Source organism: Rhinatrema bivittatum, chromosome 13, assembly GCF_901001135.1.
Source record: "Rhinatrema bivittatum chromosome 13, aRhiBiv1.1, whole genome shotgun sequence".
Lineage (NCBI taxonomy): Eukaryota > Metazoa > Chordata > Amphibia > Gymnophiona > Rhinatrematidae > Rhinatrema > Rhinatrema bivittatum.
In genome coordinates, this window is record NC_042627.1 from 44,350,026 (window position 1) to 44,370,693 (window position 20,668).

Below are 20,668 nucleotides of genomic sequence, written 5' to 3' on the forward strand. Positions count from 1 at the left end.
TTTGAAACCCAGTATTTACACACACACGCCCTGAATCCCACTCATCAGTGTAGCACAGGGTTTAGGATTTTCTCTTTTAAAATTGTTTGGCACTGAGCTCAAACAGAAATCCAAGTGGATTGCTAATGGGGGGCCTTCATCTACTCAGACCTCCTGGAAATCTTGTGAAATTTTTTATCATGTTACCTTTTAATTAAAATTTCAGGTCTTTGGACCAACTATAGAGGAAGTGATGAAACAACTACAGTCAAAATCTAGAAGAGCCAGCAATAATGAGATGGTAGAAACAACCATCTGCTTCCACCAGAATTGTCCTTGTGGGATCTGATCAAAGATGGATTACAAAAATAGACTAGGTACTTGTTCCTGAAATGAGATTTTCATCCTAGTATGAAAGATTTTTAGAGTTTTATTATGCAATTTAAGACATGTCAAGGTGCTCTCAAAATTGAAGGAGGGTGCTACAGTTGAACTACAAAAGTGACTTTTCTTCTGTTGGAGAGAAGACTTAACTAAATATCAATTGGTGGAAGCTTTGTTTTTAATCCTTCAATTGAGCAGAAGACTAGTTCTGTGCTTGTTGGATACAACATATTGGTTAAGAGTTGGATTAAACTATATATTTTTTTTATTTCTCACTGCATGTGTATATGTATTCCACAAAGAAATGAATTCAAATCGTATTAATCTAAATTGTGCTGCTTCACTCTGTCCAAAACTGCCAAACAATGCAGTAGTGGTTTTGAATACATGAAGATGAAAAATGTTGTAATGGGGAGAGTGACGAGTGAGTTCTTTTGATGAATAGGTCTCTTCTTCTTACTCAAATTCATCTAAATTTCTTCTTTTGTCTTTTGCTGTTCTCACACCTCACGTAAGTTTTCTCCTGGGCAGGAAGAAGCTGTATATTTCCCACATTCTGAGCACAAAATGTCATTCTAGATAGAGAAAACAAAATGCAAGTCAGTTTTGCATTTTAGTTTATTTTAATGTTAAAAACTATTTACTTTTGTATAATAGTGGTGTCATGCATCATCCTGTCTAGTAAGTCTTTATCTATTTTTTGATTGATATTTTAACTGTTCCCTAGTAGTAGTATTTTCTTATATGGTCAGGTAAAGAGGCAAAAGTCCACCTATTCGTTCTGGATCCATTAATATTAATGCTTTGACTTTCTTGATTCCCACACCCTTCTGCCATAATCACAAATATTTTGTTTATCATGAATGCGTTCTATATGTCTGTGTCCAGTTTAACAACTGCAGTGCCCTAGACAGCAGTACAACTAGTGTTTTCTTTTTCTATCTCTATCATGTCTGACAGTGCTTTGCTACAGACTACTAAAAGAGCATTAATGTGAGTTCTTCACATTGTTCTAACACTTTGACTTCCCTCTTGGTGGGCCAGTATGCAGTTGCTGTCTTATATCTCATCCACTATTCTAAACATCACATAGATGCAAAGATTCTCTCGTGTCCTTGTCACAAGTGAGGGAGGAGGTATAACAGCAGAATTCAAATGATTTGTAGAAATCAAATAACAGCAATGTAAACACTTCTGCTATGGCCACTGTCATTTCACATGAGCCATCTAAACTGGGGTTTGACCTGATGCTTATGGGAAGATCTTCAAAATAAAGATTAAATTACTGATTTAGAATAACATACAATTAACCTTGATTTTAATGACTGACTAATTTTAGTCCTATTGCTGGTCCTTCACAAATTAACATTAGACTCCTAATCAAATTAAAAAAACTTTAGATTTAAAAAGGCAATGGTTTTTCTAAAAGGCAATGGTTTTTCTAAAGCCTTAGATTTGGACACATCCAAACCTTAAACAGCTTTAACAAATCAACAAAAATCAAGATGCAGACCGAAGTCCAGCAGCACGATGGAGGCTATCCAGTCTTTTGTGTCAAATGCCACATGTATGTTTACCTGTTGATCAGAGGTGTATGTATGCATCCACTGCAAAGAGCACCTGGCTTTCAGAATGAGTTTGATCTCTGGTGGCAAGAAGTGCTATACTGGAAGAGCTGAGGCAGACAGATTATATACAGGACACCTTCAGGGACATAGTAGAGTGGATCCAGTTCCGATCTAGCAGCTCTTGTGCTGCTTTGAAGGAGCAAGGTCACCTAGGAAACCATCATCTTGGTGTGAGAGGAAGTGATCTGTAGCTAGGACCTACCCTTCAGGTGCTAATAGTATGTCCAGGAAGGAGTGCCATTTATAGTTGGTGATTCATTCATTAGGAATATAGGTAGCTGGTGGGCATGGGGATCGCTTAGTAAATTACCTGCCTGGTGCAAAGGTAGTGGATCTTGCACCACCTAGATAAAGATTTTAGAGAGTGCTGCAGAAGGCGAAAGCTGTCATGGAATATGTGACACCAGTGACATAGGAAAGTGGGGGGGGGGGGGGGGGGGGAGATTCTGGAAGCCAAATTCAGGATTTTAGGTGCAAGGTTAAAATCCAGAACATCTGAGGAAGAATTCTCAGAAATGTTCCCCATTCCAAGTATATAGGGCCCTAGAGGCAGACAGAGTGCTGGAGTCTCAATGCATGGATGAGATAATTGTGCAGGGAAGAGGGCTTTATATTAGGAACTAGACAACATGTTTGGGAACCTATTCCGAAAGGATGGGCTCTCTTACCCAGTGTGGAACCCAGTTGCTTGCACTAATGTTTAAAAAGGTGACAGAGCAGCTTTTAAACCAGAGCAATGGAGTCCAGCTGACAGAGAGTGGTCTAGAGGCAGTATCTCTGAAGAATGCTAACATAACAGGGAAGTTAGAGCATCCCAATAGGTTCCAATAAAGGCAAAAGTAGTCCAGATATCTTTAAGTAAAAGAACTAAAAGATTTCAAATTATCCCAGTTAACTCCTTGGAAGGTTGTAAATACAAATAAAAACATACTTTGAAATGTCAATATGCAAATGCCCCAAAGTCTAAAAAATATAAGATGGGAGACTTAGAATGAATAGCATTTGACTAAAGAAGTAGACATAGTTAGCATCTCAGAGATCCGATCAAAAGAGGATAAGCATTAGGACACAGCAATACCAGGGTACAAATTATATCACAATGTAAATTGGTGGCACTGTGTGTCAAGGATGGTATAGATTCAAACAGGATAAAGATTCTGCAGCTGACCAAAGAACATAAGAACATAAGAAAATGCCATACTGGGTCAGACCAAGGGTCCATCAAGCCCAGCATCCCGTTTCCAACAGTGGCCAATCCAGGCCACAAGAACCTGTCAAGTACCCAAAAACTAAGTCTATTCCATGTAACCATTGCTAATGGCAGTGGCTATTCTCTAAGTGAACTTAATAGCAGGTAATGGACTTCTCCTCCAAGAACTTATCCAATCCCTTTGTAAACACAGCTATACTAACTGCACGAACCACATACTCTGGCAACAAATTCCAGAGTTTAATTGTGCATTGAGTAAAAAAGAACTTTCTCAGATTAGTTTTAAATGTGCCCCATGCTAACTTCATGGAGTGCCCCCTAGTCTTTCTACTATCCGAAAGAGTAAATAACCGATTCACATCTACCCATTCTAGACCTCTCATGATTTTAAACACATCTATCATATCCCCCCTCAGTCGTCTCTTCTCCAAGCTGAAAAGTCCTAACCTCTTTAGTCTTTCCTCATAGGGGAGTTGTTCCATTCCCCTTATCATTTTGGTAGCCCTTCTCTGTACCTTCTCCATCGCAATTATATCTTTTTTTGAGATGCGGCGACCAGAATTATACACAGTATTCAAGGTGCGGTCTCACCATGGAGCGATACAGAGGCATTATGACATTTTCCGTTTTATTCATCATTCCTTTTCTAATAATAATTCCCAACATTCTGTTTGCTTTTTTGACTGCCGCAGCACACTGCACCGACTATTTCAATGTGTTATCCACTATGACACCTAGATCTTTCTTGGGTTGTAGCACCTAATATGGAATCCAACATTGTGTAATTATAGCATGGGTTATTTTTCCCTATATGCATCACCTTGCACTTATCCACATTAAATTTCATCTGCCATTTGGATGCCCAATTTTCCAGTCTCACAAGGTCTTCCTGCAATTTATCACAATCTGCTTGTGATTTAACTACTCTGAACAATTTTGTGTCATCTGCAAATTTGATTCTCACTCGTCTTATTTCTTTCCAGATCATTTATAAATATATTGAACAGTAAGGGTCCCAATACAGATCCCTGAGGCACTCCACTGTCCACTCCCTTCCACTGAGAAAATTGCCCATTTAATCCTACTCTCTGTTTCCTGTCTTTTAGCCAGTTTGCAATCCACGAAAGGACATCGCCACCTATCCCATGACTTTTTACTTTTCCTAGAAGCCTCTCATGAGGAACTTTGTCAAACTCCTTCTGAAAATCCAAGTATACTATATCTACCGGTTCACCTTTATCCACATGTTTATTAACTCCTTCAAAAAAGTGAAGCAGATTTGTGAGGCAAGACTTGCCCTGGGTAAAGCCATGCTGACTTTGTTCCATTAAACCATGTCTTTCTATATGTTCTGTGATTTTGATGTTTAGAACACTTTCCACTATTTTTCCTGGCACTGAAGTCAGGCTAACCGGTCTGTAGTTTCCCAGATCGCCCCTGGAGCCCTTTTTTAAATATTGGGGTTACATTTGCTATCCTCCAGTCTTCAGGTACAATGGATGATTTTAATGATAAGTTACAAATTTTTATTAATAGGTCTGAAATTTCATTTTTTTAGTTCCTTCAGAACTCTGGGGTGTATACCATCCGGTCCAGGTGATTTACTACTCTTCAGTTTGTCAATCAGGCCTACCACATCTTCTAGGTTCACCGTGATTTGATTCAGTCCATCTGAATCATTACCCATGAAAACCTTCTCCATTACGGGTACCTCCCCAACATCCTCTTCAGTAAACACCGAAGCAAAGAAATCATTTAATCTTTCCGCGATGGCCTTATCTTCTCTAAGTGCCCCTTTAACCCCTCGATCATCTAACGGTCCAACTGACTCCCTCACAGGCTTTCTGCTTCGGATATATTTAAAAAAGTTTTTACTGTGAGTTTTTGCCTCTACAGCCAACTTCTTTTCAAATTCTCTCTTAGCCTGTCTTATCAATGTCTTACATTTAACTTGCCAATGTTTATGCTTTATCCTATTTTCTTCTGTTGGATCCTTCTTCCAATTTTTGAATGAAGATCTTTTGGCTAAAATAGCTTCTTTCACCTCCCCTTTTAACCATGCCGGTAATCGTTTTGCCTTCTTTCCACCTTTCTTAATGTGTGGAATACATCTGGACTGTGCTTCTAGAATGGTATTTTTTAACAATGGTATTTTTTAACAATGACCACGCCTCTTGGACATTTTTTACTTTTGTAGCTGCTCCTTTCAGTTTTTTCTAACAATTTTTCTCATTTTATCAAAGTTTCCCTTTTGAAAGTTTAGCACGAGAGCCTTGGATTTGCACACTGTTCCTTTTCCAGTCATTAAATCAAATTTGATCATATTATGATCACTATTGCCAAGCGGCCCCACCACCGTTACCTCTCTCACCAAGTCCTGTGCTCCACTGAGAACTAGATCTAAAATTGCTCCCTCTCTCGTCGGTTCCTGAACCAATTGCTCCATAAAGCTATCATTTATTCCATCCAGGAACGTTATCTCTCTAGTGTGACCCGATGATACATTTACCCAGTCTATATTGGGGTAATTGAAGTCTCACAGTACACTGGTGCAGGATAATGAATCTTTAATCACCACACATTCAATAATAGTCATAATCAGTTCCAATGGATAAAGAATCTCAATGTTAATAATGGCGACTCCAAACCGTTCAAAATGACAGCGTTTAAATTGATCCCCCGACACGGTCCCGTGTTTCGCCAGGCTGCGTCGGGGGGGACCAAAGGTATATTTGAATCTAAGATATAAAAACACACAAATATCAATCAGTATACAGAAGGTGAAAAAGGGCTACGTAGTACTAACCTTTACTGATGTACATACCTATACAAAAATACCCGGAGCGCGCAAGCCCGCACAGGTGTGAAACATTTAAACAAAAAAGAGGCGCGAACCCTGGCAGCTCTCGCGAGAGCTGTCAGAACTAACAGCTGGTCTCGGTGGATCCGTACAGTTAATAAAATAGATTCCACTCGATTTCTTTATTAAGGCCAGAGGGAGCTACTGTGTCCAAAGTGAAGATCCACCTCTGCTCCCTCCGACCCAGGATTTCGGGGTAGTTACCGCCCCGGGAGGGGCGGTAACTACCCCGAAGTCTCCCATTATTACTGCACTACCAATTTGGTTAGCTTCCCTAATTTCTCTTAGCATTTCACTGTCCATCTCACCATCTTGACCAGGTGGACGGTAGTATACCCCTATCACTGTAGTCTTCCCTGACACACAAGGGATTTCTACTCATAAAGATTCAATTTTGTATTTAGTCTCATGCAGGATGTTTATCCTGTTGGACTCTATGCCATCCCGGACATAAAGCGCCACACCTCCTCCCGACTGCTCCTCTCTGTCATTGCGATATAATTTGTACCCCGGTATAGCACTGTCCCATTGGTTATCCTCTTTCCACCATGTCTCTGAGATGCCAATTAAGTCTGTCATCATTTACTGCTATACATTCTAATTCTCCCATCTTACTTCTTAGACTTCTGGCATTAGCATACAAACATTTCAAAGTTTGGTTTTTGTTTGTATTTTTATTCTGCTTTTTAATTGATAGGGATAAGTTAGAATCTTTTAGCTCAGGTGAGTTTTTAGTTACAGGCACTTGGACTACTTTTCTAATTATTGGAACCTCACTGTCGGGATGCCCTAATTCTAATGCATCATTAGTATCCTTTAAAGATACCTCTCTCCGAACCATGCGCTGCTGAGCGACTGTTGGCTTTCCCCTTTGTTCTAGTTTAAAAGCTGCTCTATCTCCTTTTTAAAGGTTAGCGCCAGCAATCTGGTTCCACCCTGGTTAAGGTGGAGCCCATCCCTTCGGAAGAGACTCCCCCTTCCCCAAAAGGTTCCCCAGTTCCTAACAAAACTGAATCCCTCTTCCTTGCACCATCGTCTCATCCACGCATTGAGACTCCAGAGCTCTGCCTGCCTCTGGTGACCTGCGCGTGGAACAGGGAGCATTTCAGAGAATGCTACCCTGGAGGTTCTGGATTTAATCTTTCTACCTAAGAGCCTAAATTTGGCTTCCAGAACCTCCCTCCCACATTTTCCTATGTCGTTGGTGCCCACGTGTACCACGACAGCCGGCTCCTCCCCAGCACTGTCTAAAATCCTATCTAGGTGACGCGTGAGGTCCGCCACCTTCGCACCAGGTAGGTGTGTTACCAGGCGATCCTCACGCCCACCAGCCACCCAGCTATCTACATTCCTAATAATCGAATCACCAACTATGACGGCCGACCTAACCCTTCCCTCCTGGGCAGTAGGCCTTGGGGAGATATCCTCAGTGCGAAAGGACAATGCATCACCTAGAGAGCAGGTCCTTGCTACAGGATCCTTTCCTGCTACACCTGGTTGGTGCTCTCCCATTATGAGACCTTCTTCCTCCAAGGTAGCACCAGGGCTGCCAGTCTGAAGTTGGGACTTGGCTACTATGTCCCTGAAGGTCTCATCTATATACCTCTCTGTCTGCCTCAGCTCCTCCAGGTCTGTCACTCTAGCCTCCTGAGATCGGACTCGTTCTCTGAGAGTCAGGAGCTCTTTGCATCGCATGCACATGTACAACTTCTCACCGGTAGGTAAAAAATCATACATGTGACACTCTATGCAAAAGACTGGGAAGCCCCCCTCTTGCTGCTGGACTGCTGCCTTCATCTCAATTTTGATCAGTTCCTAGTTAAGTTTTAGGTTGCTATGGGAGTAGGAATGTGTCTAACTTCTTTTAAATGTATTAGTGAATTCACTGTGTCTGGTAGTGGCCTACCGGGGTCTGATCGAATTCTCAATAAAGTTTTTGTTGATGTTTTGTTTTTTTTTTTTGTGAAAGTGGCACCTGCCTATAAATTAAGGGATGAGCTAGGGGTGGGTGGGAGGGTTGGGAAATACAAACAGTCTAACTTCAGTTAGTCAGCCTGAGTGACTCACTGCTCCCTTGATTAACAAATGTTGGTCCCTATTCAAACCCAATCACACTACCTCAACACCTTTCCAAGGTGAGTAACTGAGCTGAACTATTCAACTTTTTTACTTTGGTATATACTGCTCCTAGCTTATTTCTAGCTTCTGGCTACTTTTTTGTGGGGGGGTTCTGGGGTTTTTGTTTTTTTTTCCAATACAATGCACTCAGTTGGTATTAAAAACAAACAGTCAGCTCTTTAAAAGTCTGGAGAACACTGTTCTGCAGGCTTTTAAAAATAAACACACTATCTATTGCTACCTCCATTAGGAGGCACTGGACTCCTAATGGATAGAAATCCTATATATCGGGCCAATACAGTACAGTGCACTCCGGAGCGCACTGTTAACCCACCATTGGACACGCGTTTTCCCTTACCTCTTATTCAGTAAGGGGCCAAAAACGCGCATCCAATCCCCCGAACCTAATAGCGCCCGCAACATGCAAATACATGTTGACGGCCCGATTTAGGTATTCCCGCGCGATTCAGAAAACAAAATGTGCAGCCAAGCCACACATTTTGCTTTCAGAAATTAGCGCCTACCCAAAGGTAGGCGCTAATTACTTTGGGCACCAGGAAAGTGCACAGAAAAGCAGTAAAAACTGCTTTTCTGTGCACCCTCCGACTTAATATCATGGCAATATTAAGTCGGAGGTCCCAAAACTTTCCAAAAGTGTAAAAAAAAAAAAAATAAAATTTGAAGTCTGCCCGTGGCTGTCGGGTCGAAAACCGGATGCTCAGTTTTGCTGGCGTCTGGTTTCTGAGCCCGTGGCTGTCAGCGGGCTCAAGAACCGATACCGGCAAAATTGAGGGTCGGCTGTCAAACCCGCTGACAGCCGCTGGTCCAAAAGGAAGCACTAGGGATGTGCTAGTGTCCCTAGTGCCTCCTTTTACCTAGTTTTACCGCCGGGCCTAATTAGCATACTGAATCGCGCACACAGGAGAGTGGCCTGTGCGCGTGCCGGGAGAGCGGGCATTTGCCCGCTCTCCCGCGGACTTTACTGATGGGTAAAGAGTTTAGCAGCCACCTGGCCACAATGAACAAACAAATGAAATGTTAACAAATTAGGGAATCGATCCAATTCAGCAACACAATAACAATGAGAGATTTCAATTGTCCAATATTGACTGGGTAGATGTCATATCAAGACCAGCGAGGGAGGTTAAGTTTCTAGATGAAATAAATGACTGCTTCATGGAGCAGGGACTGATGAGAGGGGAGCTATTTTAGACAACATCCTTGGTGGAACATAGGATTTAATATATAAGGTTAAAGACAGTGATCATAATCAAATTTAACTAGAGGGAGGACATTAAGGAAACTTACTACTCTAGCACTTAACTTTCAAATGAGAAGATTATGATAAAATGAGGAAAATACAAACAAAATTAAAGTTGCAACTGTTTTCTTCCCTTTTTTGCTTTTTATCTTTCTCTCCCCTCTCCCCATCTCCCTTATTATTGTCCACTTTTCCCTTCCCCCCTATTTTCCCTCCCCTTTTCCTTCCTCTTCCCCTTTTTCCTTGCTTTTTTCCCTTTCCCTCCTCCACCTTCCTCTTTCCTTCCCTCCTATATTCTCTGTTTAGTGAGAACAAATTAACAGGCTGATGCAATAAGATGCATTCAACAGAGCACACCGTTTTACCCTAGTATGCACACTGTGGGGTAGATTTTCAAAGGGATACGCGCGTACCCCCCGAAAACCTACCCCAAACCCCCCCTGTGCGCGCCGAGCCTATTTTGCATAGGCTCAGCGGTGCGTGCGTAAGTCCCGGGGCTTGCATGGAGGGGCGTGCCGGGGGCGTCGCGCCATTTCAGGGGCGTGTCACGAGTGACGCGGCATTTCGGGGGTGACGCCGCGGGCGTGGTTTCGGCCTGGAGGCGTTCCGGGGGCATGGCCACGGCCTCCGGACCAGCCCCCGGACCGGAACATGGAGTGTGGCAGCTGGGGGGGGGTTTAGATAGGGCCGGGGGGGTGGGTTAGGTAGGGGAAGGGAAGGTGCGGGGGGGTGGAAGGAAAGTTCCCTCCGAGGCCGCTCCGATTTTGGAGCGGCCTCAGAGGGAATGGAGGCAGGCTGCGCGGCTTGGCGCGCGCAAGCTGCCGATTTTGGGCAGTCTTGCACGCGCCAACCCCGGATTTTAATGGATACGCGCGGCTATGCGTGTATCTATTAAAATCCCGCGTACTCTTGTTTGCGCGTGCGCAGATTTATAAAATCTGCCTGTGTGTGTAAATATTATTCCTGATGTAGCAAGGAGTTTTGTGCACAAAAAAAAAAAGTGCAGGTAAAACTTGCTTAGTGCCCTTATGTGTAAATCTCATGAAAATGAAGGCATAAATCATTATCCACTGGCTTAACTCAGATTTTCTTTGTGCTGGAAATTTTGCTCCAGGTCAGAGTCATGAAGTAAGGTTTCCAGCATTGATGTCAGTCTATGGGCAGAAACTGAAATTCCATCACTCTGACCTGCAATCTAGATTTATGCACAGAAAATGTTTTGCGCACAGAAAATGCTTTCTGCACCAAAATCATTTTTCTGCACATAAATCATATTTTATGTGCAGAAAAATGAGTTTGAAATGTGTGTGCTGCTGTGCTGAGTGCACTTTTTAATTATGGTTTGTGTGCACATTTTCCAGTCAAAGCACATTTAAAATTCCCGAGGTATTAGCATAACATTAGCTTTCTGAATCGGGAGTTGAAACATTTTTTTAATCTGTGCGTTAAACTGAGCGCTGAGCTTTAACCCACACCTTATTGGATAAACCTCGAAATTAGTGTCACCTTTTATCTTTACTCTTTTTCATCTTTAACAAGAAATCTTGTTATGATTGGTTAAACAGAGTGATATTTTCTCTGCTGTAGCCTCTGCCCCCTGCAGAAGCACTTGTCAATCAAATAGAGTAGCTTTTAAATAAGCTCTGTGCGCGTTCTTCATGTTGTTAATTCCTCTAAAAGTGCAAAGTTTTCAAGATATTTAGTATTTGGTTTTTGGTGAGCTTGACTCTAAAGTGGTTTGTTTAGATAAAAATGGGAATACTTTTGAGGCAATCAGGCAATATAGAATATAAAAGGTTATAAATTGTCACTGTAAGCCTCAATATAGTATGGATGAGTTTTCTTTTTCTTAATTTTACAGGAGGTATGCACTTTTGTTTTGTATAAACACAATATGGCACAGGAGAGAGAATGTACTTTGGATAAGTGAGAGAAAAATCATTTTCCTTTTTTACCCCCTCCTCCTTCCCTTTCACCTTCCCATTTTCCTTGTCCTCTCCCTGGTGTTTTATTCTTTCTATCACTTTCTCCCTTCCCCTTCCTCTCCTTTTTTCCATTCTCTCCCCATCCCACCTTCTTTTTTCCCCATTCACTCCTCCTTCCTCTTCCTCCTCTTTCCCTTTCACTTGCCCCTTATTTTTCCTTCAACATTCTATTCCTGTCTTCTCTCCTCTTCCCTTCCCCTCTTCTTTTTTAAACAATGAACCTCCTTCTTGGTGTTTCTTTATCAGATATTTAGATCACTCCAAGGATATAGTGATGTTAACACACTGTTTTTTGAGACAATAGGCTCTGTTTGTAAACAAGGTACATTTTATAATTTTCTGATAAGCCTTGGAAGGCTTTTGGTGTCTTCGGTCAAGTGCTGAGAAGAGGCTAAATATATTGCAGCTGTGAGAGGTCAGCAGGGCAAAATAGTGAATGCTAAAGTTGGACTTCAGAAGGTGTTCAGATTTTTGTCACTCTTTATATACCAAAGATAATATGGATATAAGTAATAAGAATATTTTAAAAACTTCTCTACCCTGGTTAACAGTATCTCAGCTAGAGGCATTAAATGCACCATTGAAGGCTTTAGAGATTTAAACCCAAATAAAGCCCTGGGTCTGCATGGCTATGGGAGGGAATTTTACAAGCTGGTTCGGGATCAAGTCATGTTGTCTCTGCAGGCTATGTTTACCTAATTGGTGGAGTTGTGGAGGTTTCCTTTTGACACCAATAAGGCTTTGATCAATGTTTTTCACAAAAGGAAAGGATCCGCTGGCTCTGGAATCATATAGGCCAACTTCCCTGCTTAATTTTGATTCCAAACTCTTGACCAAAATATTTGTGGATCGGTTAGCTCTTTTAATGCTGGCATTAATTACTGAACCTCAGGTGGGTTTTGTGCAGGGAAGATAATTCTGAATGTTAGGAGGGTAGTGGTTTCCTTATCCCATTGCTGACAGCATGATGTCATCTCTCTGCTTACCATGGGTGTAAGCAGCATGTAATCTATCTACTATTTGTGATTCTGCCAGGTACTTGTGACCTGGATTAGCCACTGTTGGAATCAGGATACTGGGCTTGATGGACCCTCCATCTGACCCAATATTAGCTTAGTTTACTGAATTTTCTTATCTTAACAGAAAATCAAGGCAATTTATAAATAAAATAAATACAAGCTAATATACATAAAATAAACTAGTATACAAATATAAAATTAAGCATAAATTAACCAGAATACAAAATAAAATAACCTAAAAAACATACAAGTATACAGAAAAGCAATAAAAACCAAAAGTAATACAGCCTAAAATTTAGGATAAGAACAATAAATCATTAAAACATGCATAAAACTAATTAAGATTTTAGAAATAGAATGGACAATGCACACAAGTTTCTTATGGGAAACTGAGTCAAATAATGTAAAAACAAGATTAAAGAAAAACTTTAGAAAATAACCAAGCAAATATTTTCCAAATTTCAGATAATCCTACTCAAGTCACAGAGTTAATGGTAAGGAATTCCAAAGAGAAGGTGCTAAAAACGAGTAAGTTCTTTATAAAGCAATTTCCTTAGGTGAGGAAAGTTTTAAAAGCTCCTGTTGAGAGGAACATAATGTATTAACAGTTGATAGGGAATAACAGCATTAAGGTAAGCTATGCACAATTTTGAATGTTAAACAAAGAATCTTAACTTGAATTTGAGAAGTTATTGATACCTAGAGTAATTCCTGCAATAATGGGGTTCTTATGTTCTTTTCTTTAGGTGTACAGAATGAAAGACAGCTCTTAAATAAGTCCATACTTAAGTACTCTGACTTTTGTTTTATTTCACATTTGTATGCTGCTCTTCCAAAATATGCTCAGAGCGATGAACAAGATAAATAAAAATAAAAATATTAAAACGATGAACAATACATAATATAAAATGAACCAAAAATAATTCTCAGCACACAATCATTAAATACAAACTAGGCATATCCAGTAATATAACTAAAACATATGTTTGTTACAAACATTAATTAAAAGCTTGTTGAACAGTCATATCTTCATCAGTAACCTGGATCTGTGGAAGTAAGTGAGCAGTTCTTACTGTTAAGTGCTTTGTCCCATACTTTTACAGATTATCTAAGTGTAGTGCCAATTCAGTTATGATTGTAAAAAGATCAATTTTACTTTTACTGAAACTGACTGGTTAGGTCACCCATTAATCCTAGTTGGCCTTATAGTAATGAATAGATTCCCCCCCTCCCCCATAAAGAATATGCAAGAGTTGTCAATCTGCATTTCTTGAGGGTTGCAAACTGGTTTGATTTTTCAGGCAATCTTAAGTTCATATGCATGGGATATATATTGGCATGCACTTCCTCAATTGTATGCAGATATATCTCATGAATATTTATTAGGGATAGATTGAAACCTAGACCAGTTTGTGACTTTCAATCATTGTAGTGTGGAACCCCAGAGAGTGGAGGAAATCCATTGATCCATCTGGCCTTGGCAGCATGGTAAAAATCCCACAGAGTACTGCATGTAAAGAGAAAGCATATAGAATGAGTTTCCCACATCTAATGATAGGACAAATGACAGAAGATGATGTGTATTGTGACAAGGTCATCATTAGGTGGAATGGTAGGCTGCATAGCAGTGTCACAATACACACAGGATTTCAAAAATGTCAGCAGCATGAGCTGATAATTCAACTTCCTATAGCCTAGGGAGCAAGAAATTAAACATTATGCAATGTATATTGGCAACAGTTATCTTGTCCTTATTGACAGTGCCCCATATTGTTGTATAGAAGCTGGTTTCTCATAAACTGGCCTTCTGACCTGAGCTAGATCTGTACTCATGGCATTCCACACCTCCTATTGGTACATTTCTTAGAATAATAAATTTGTTAACTTTGAGTAAGAATGAATAATTCCCATGAAGGCCAAGTTAAATAAATATGCTTATGGAAATGGACAATTTTGTACTTCTGTACTGTGTATGTTTTATATATGACTAAAGAACAAAAAAGGGATAGTTTGACAGCATCTCAAATATGAAATAGGGGTAAACCAGATGTTGGTCAGGTTCTCGGTGCAACAATACAGTAATAAAAATGGAATAGAGAAAGCTAAAAGGAGAATGTATATATAACAGGAGCAGCAGCAAACAATTGATTTCTGTTACTATGGTAGCTATACACTCTCTAGCCCCTTAAACAGATTCTTCTACATAAAGCGTAGTGTCACTGAACAGATGCACTGTGTACAAGACTGAGCACAGAGCACCTACTTCTGTTGCGTTTCTCCTGCTTTCACACGTATAGTCTTCACAATCAGTCCCTGGCGACTTGTACCCTTGGTCCAAGGGATGATGGTTTGTACTGTGTCCCAGAGGTGAGCCCATACATCCGTGCCTTCCCATTTAAACTTAATCATCATTAGGTCACCAATATCGGTATCCAGTGTGATAAGAAAGGAGTAGGTTTTATTTCCACTGATTCCTTCAACACTAAAAAAAAAAAAAAAAAAAAAAAAATTCCAGAAAAAAACCTTAGTGAATTGGGTGTCACAGTAAGGCATATTAAAATTGTTTTGCATATATATAATAGTTTACACTTATTGCATTTAGTAGCTTCAAGATTATAAGATCTGACAGTAATATTTAAGTGTAAATCAAGGTCCTTTCCCATTAACTGACTGGCCAAGCTACTAGTTATCTTATTGGTATTAAGTTTAGGGAATGTGCAATAGCAAAACTGAATAACCAGCAAAAACATTCTGTAATGGATGAAGAAGAGAAACTTCCTTCCAATAGGAGTAGTTCTGTATCTCATTCCAGGATCACCTGGCTCTTTTAAATCTGTTACCTAATAGAAAAGTAATTATCGTTAGCATATGACAATGAAAAAAAAGTGGTCAATGGACTTGGGCCAGTGGTTCTGTGACAGTGCCTTATGCTGCCATGAAAAAGACCTGTGCTTGATTCCTGAATCAGAACTGTGCTCCTCAAGTTGGCTAGGACTGGCATTGTGGAGGTAGTCCGTGGGGGAAGGAGTGAGTCCAGCCATGGGTCAACAGTAATATCTGGCAACTAAAGCCAGGGTCACATTACTGCTTTCTAGAGGGAGTTGTCAGCTGGGAATTGTCACTGTAGTGGCTGAGGTAAGTGACTTGGCAGGGGATTTAGAGGGGTTAAAAATTCTTAGTCATGACTGAAAGCTCATCGCACCTTAATTTAAAAAAAAAAAAGAAAAAAAAAAGACTGTTTTCAATGAGTTGGAGGCCCAAAAGGGACAGGAAGAAACTGCTGGGCAAAACACATGGTGGTGAACTGATTCAGGATCTTATTTACTAAGCATATTTTTCCCACGACATAAAATAGAAGAAAATATGTAGTAAATTGGCTCATAGTTAGTGATTATCCAGCAGCTGCTTCCTGATGCTGGAGGCTTTTAGTTCAGTTTATACCAGCTCATCAGACTTCATTCACAGCTACCTGTTAATTTTCCCTTTATTTTTATTCCTTCCTCCTCCCCCTCCCCCCCCCCAGCCATTCCAGTGACCTTCCTCAGTAGGGGGTGTGCAGACCGAGGCTCCCTTGTCAAGTCAGTCCATTTGCGCGCTGTCTCACCCATTGGCCATTGGCTGTGGCCCTCCCAGTCCCCTCTTCTTACGATCTATGAACACTGCCTGCAGCATCTCCCTCCCCTGGTGGCCCACTGAGAAGAAGCTGGGTCCAGGAATCAAACCCAGACTTTCCTGGCAGCAAGGTAAAGAACTACCACAACTGCAGTAATGAGGAGAAGAGTATATCAGCATGACCCAATCATCTCTACCCTGGCTGAAATATATATTTTTAGTAGGATAAAACAGAAGGCATGGGCTGAATATATCTGGACAGTCAGTCACTTGGTACAGCTCAGGAATCCTTCACAATGAGTTATCTTCTGAAAAAAAAAGGGAGAAAATCCAGGATGAATTAGAAACTAAATCTTGAGATGGGCTCTTGAGGGAGTAAAAATCCCTGCTTCACACATAACCGTGTTAATGGGGATTGGGAAAGGATATTGTGAAGTAGTTCTGGAAAATCAGATCACTCTACACTTGATCTTAGCCAAAAGGCCGAGAAGCGATAAACTCTAGACTTCATGGCTTTGACAAGGTGCCCATGTTTACACATCGGCACAGGGCTGTGCAGCATTAGCTGAGGGAGAGAGAGAGAGGTTTTGTACTCACAGTGTAATGGGAAGGTTCTCAGCATCCTCTTCGGTGCCCATCAGAGAGACAGTGAATGTCGGTTCCAGCTGCTTCTCTTGAATTTGCTTGATAAAATGAATCTTGAACTGATAGTGGTATACTGCAACAGGATCAATTATGCAAACCTCATCATAGGTTAATAGCTATACATAATGCTTAATCATTTTAATCAAATCCTATGAACTGTGTGATTGTAGCTTAAGACTGTGTTTGGTGAGGCCCTGTTTTACAAATACTTAATAGCAGTTGGTTTCATCACCCTTCTTATAAAAAAAACCAACAAAAAACATTGTTGCCAAATATGGTGAATACCATGGTACACAAGGAGTTAAAACCTCCTTTCTTTGATAATCTTGACTGGCAGTAGGGACAGTGGAAAAGTGATTTGACTGCTGCCTTCCCAGCCCTCTACTGAAGACTAAAGATTAGTGCAAGACAGGAAGTCAGGGGTAGTCTTCTATTGCTATTTATTGAATGAGGACAACACTATACAACACTAATAGGACAAAATCAGAAAATAAAAAAGCACAGCAAAAAAGTTAAAAAAAAAAAAAAAAAAAAAAAAAAAGCACCATGGAAATGTTTCCTTAAAAAGTTAAGTTTAAGGAATGGGCAAAAATGCCAAAGTGGACTTTGCGCAAGTTCTTGCTTTCATAATTTTTTTCTTCTTTTTTTTTTTTTTAATGTCATAAGAAATTAAAGCCTTGGATGAATGACAGGCTCTTTCAAACTGTGCAAGTAAACCTATATATAGCCTTTTATACTAGTTTTCATAGCTTTAAAGCCTAGCCCTAAATGAGATGAATAAAACATTTACTAGATCCCGTCCTTCAAGAGTGGATAATTGCATTTAGAACCATAAAAGGGATGGGGTGTGGCTTGCTGGAGTACATAATAGTGATGGGAGGGGTGGGGGTGGTGGTGTAAGATTTGAACCTGGGGTTTCAACCATAATGTTTAAGTGAAAACAAATAAACCCGGCCAAAAGCCACTATGTTAAGGGTTATCTGTATTGCTAAATTTTTGGACTTTTATCTTTTGGAACATGACAGAAAACGTGCCAGCATTTCCCAGATCTTTCTGTTACTAAGCTCTGTTGAGGAGCTCTTTCATAATGCCACGGGCTTGTCTAATCAGCAGAGTAACCTTTTGAACCACATCACCTTAGGAGATTAGAATTTGTTCCAATGCTAGTGCATTAAGCTTCAGCAGGAGCTGAAAAAAAAAAAAAGAATCAACAAAAGTTGCTGAATCTTCTAAAGAGGATAAACCAACTTGGATTCCATTCTGGAGGTGGCCATCTCTAACAAGATTCCTGTAAGAAATCCATCCTGGTAAGCAAACATTCACTCTGTACAGGTTATAGGCGAGATCTCACCTGCAGTAGTATGTAGAGGTATCATGGGATACCTGCCAGATTAGGAGTTCAGGCCCCCCTCCCCCAAGATGTGGACTCTTTAGCACAATATACATAATTTCACATTGACCCACAAGCCCCCTGTGCCTTTATGGGTGGCCAGCTGCCTTGATTTTTTATAGGACTGACTAATTCAGTTTTACCCCACTTCATGCATGGACTTGTAGTTCTGATTTCTCTAAGATATGTGGGACCACGAGTCCATGCATGTTGAGGGGTAAAATCAGGATCACATTTTCCTGTTCTGTATAAAAAAAAAGAAAGAAAATTGAGCTACCTGGCTACACTATATGAAATGAAATTTAAGAACTAGACTAGATAAATCCTAAAAGAGAATGTGGTCAAAGCTGCTAATTTATCTGAGTTTTTTTCAAAAAGTTTTGGATAAGTTTCTAGAGGACAAGTTCATTAACTGTTTAGCTGGATAGCCATTGGTGTCTCCACCTCCCGCTTTTGGGAGTGATCAACTTGGTAAGAATTTTCCTAATTCTTATCAAATTCTTATCATCAAATCTCAGATTGGAGCCATGCCTTTTAACTTTCAGAAAAAGACTTAAAACCTGGCTCTTTCACCAAGCCTTCGCCGATCCACCAGACAATCACTAGTTGTCCTCACTCTAACCCGGTCTGGCATTTATACTCATGAACAATGGACTCTGAAACATCCAGGTTAAAGCACCTTTTAAGCTTTTAACCCGTACGCTCTTTGGTAACACTTTATATTTATTTCCTGCCTTATCTTCCTTCCAGCTTGTTGCAAGCTTCCAAGTTCTCTTTCCCTGTTGATTGTAACTTTGACCTATTCCTACCTATTGTTATCTTTCGTTCACTTGAATTGTTACTCTAGTTATACCCTTGTTAAATGTAAACCGATCCGATATGGTTATTTACTATGAAGGTCGGTATAAAAAACTGTTAAATAAATAAATAAATTAATACATAATTGGGATCAGACGGGTACTTCCAACTGACCCAAAATGGACACCTTTGGAGATCAAATGCTAGGGTTGATGGATCATTGGTCTGATCCAGCTTGACACTTTCTGTAATCTTATAGGATGGGGAGGAGGGAAAGATGAGACATTCAAATATCTTAAAGCTTCAACTAATGCACACAAAGCAAGCACTGTTTTTTCAATAGAAACAAAGTTCTAGAACACGAGGTCATGGTGCTGGACTCAAAGGAGTTAGATTCAGGAGTAACAAAATATTTTTTTCACAGACATTTTGGTGGATGAATTGAACAGTGGAAGCAAATATTGTAAGGGAATTCATAAAGCATGGGACAAGCCAAAAGAATCCTTAGTTACAAAAGTGTGAATTTGATGAAACGCTAGTTACAATTTTTTTTTTAACTATTTATTCAAATTTTCCAGGCACATAAAGCTTGAGTACAATAACAAACCAGGTACCATACTAGGCAGGGAGAAGGAATTCTACAGTATACAATCAAAAAAGTAACATAGATTCATAGAGAAAACATTTGTACCGAGAAAAGAAAGAGAGCTTACGAAAATGCTGATGCTAAATGTCCCATATCATATTTATTTTATTTATTTATTTATTTATTTTTATATACCGATGTTCCTGTATAATATACATATCACAACGGTTTACAAGGAAATAAAACTGTCGCCTCGCGGGCGGCTTACATTAAAACAAATAAGAGCTTAGGGGGAACTTACAAAGAACAATCATTTCTAATTAAGTAACAAACAGAGAACTAATCTGAAAACCTATGTACAGAAGGAGATCTGTGTTCTTCTGGCCCTTAGCTCTCCTGGAATGCTTGGGCGAAAAGCCAAGTCTTTAGCTTCTTTTTGAATTCCATATGGCACGATTCAAGGCAAAGGTCTGGAGGGAGCGAATTCCAGAGTGTGGGACCAGCTGTGGAAAGTGCACGTTTCCTCAGGGAGGTTTTTGCCGGCTGGGTGCGTAGCATGTTCTTGTAGGCGCTTCTAGTTGGTCTTTTGGAGGAGTGCAGCTGGAGTTGAAAGGTTAGGTTGAGAGGAGCGATGTTGTGTAGGGCCTTGTGTGTCATCATAAGGGTTTTAAAGTGAATCCTGTGTTTGATCGGTAGCCAATGAAGGTGCTGGAGGATGGGGGGTGATATGATCCCTTTTTTTGGTGTTTGTGAGAATTCGGGCCGTAGCGTTCATGACCATCTGAAGTGGTTTGGTGGTGCTAGCGGGGAGTCCCAGTAGGAGTGAGTTGCAGTAATCCAGTTTCAGGAGGATGATGGCTTGTAGTACTAGGCGGAAGTCTCTGTGGAGTAGTAGTGGTTTTAATTTTTTTTAGCACTTGCAATTTAAAGAAACATTCTTTTGTGGTGATGTATACGAACTTGCTGAGGCTGAGTCTGTTGTCAAGGAGTACACCCAGGTCTCTTACTTGTGTGGACGTGGTGTCAATGGTGATAGGACCTTGGCTAGCAGTAGGAGGGATGAGTGGGTCGAGATTTTCTGGAGCTATAATGAGAATTTCAGTTTTATTAGTGTTTAGTACCAGGTTGAGGCTTGTGAGAAGGTTTTTGATTGTTGAGAGGCAGTTGTTCCAATAAGACAAGGTTTTATGGAT

At 40.4% G+C, this 20,668-nt stretch overlaps 1 protein-coding gene across 1 annotated transcript in view; it reads right to left on the reverse strand.

The window, feature by feature from the left end:
- Window positions 1–386: 386 nt before the first annotated feature.
- LIPC (lipase C, hepatic type) overlaps window positions 387–20,668 on the reverse strand; it is a 115,655-nt gene continuing 95,373 nt past the window's right edge. Inside the window, exons 7-9 of the mRNA XM_029575309.1 lie at window positions 16,654–16,774; window positions 14,708–14,926; window positions 387–938 (exon numbers count right to left, since the gene is read on the reverse strand). Coding sequence (XP_029431169.1) covers window positions 830–938; window positions 14,708–14,926; window positions 16,654–16,774 — 449 coding nt within the window. The 3' untranslated portion in view covers window positions 387–829. The remainder of the gene's footprint in view (window positions 939–14,707; window positions 14,927–16,653; window positions 16,775–20,668) is intronic.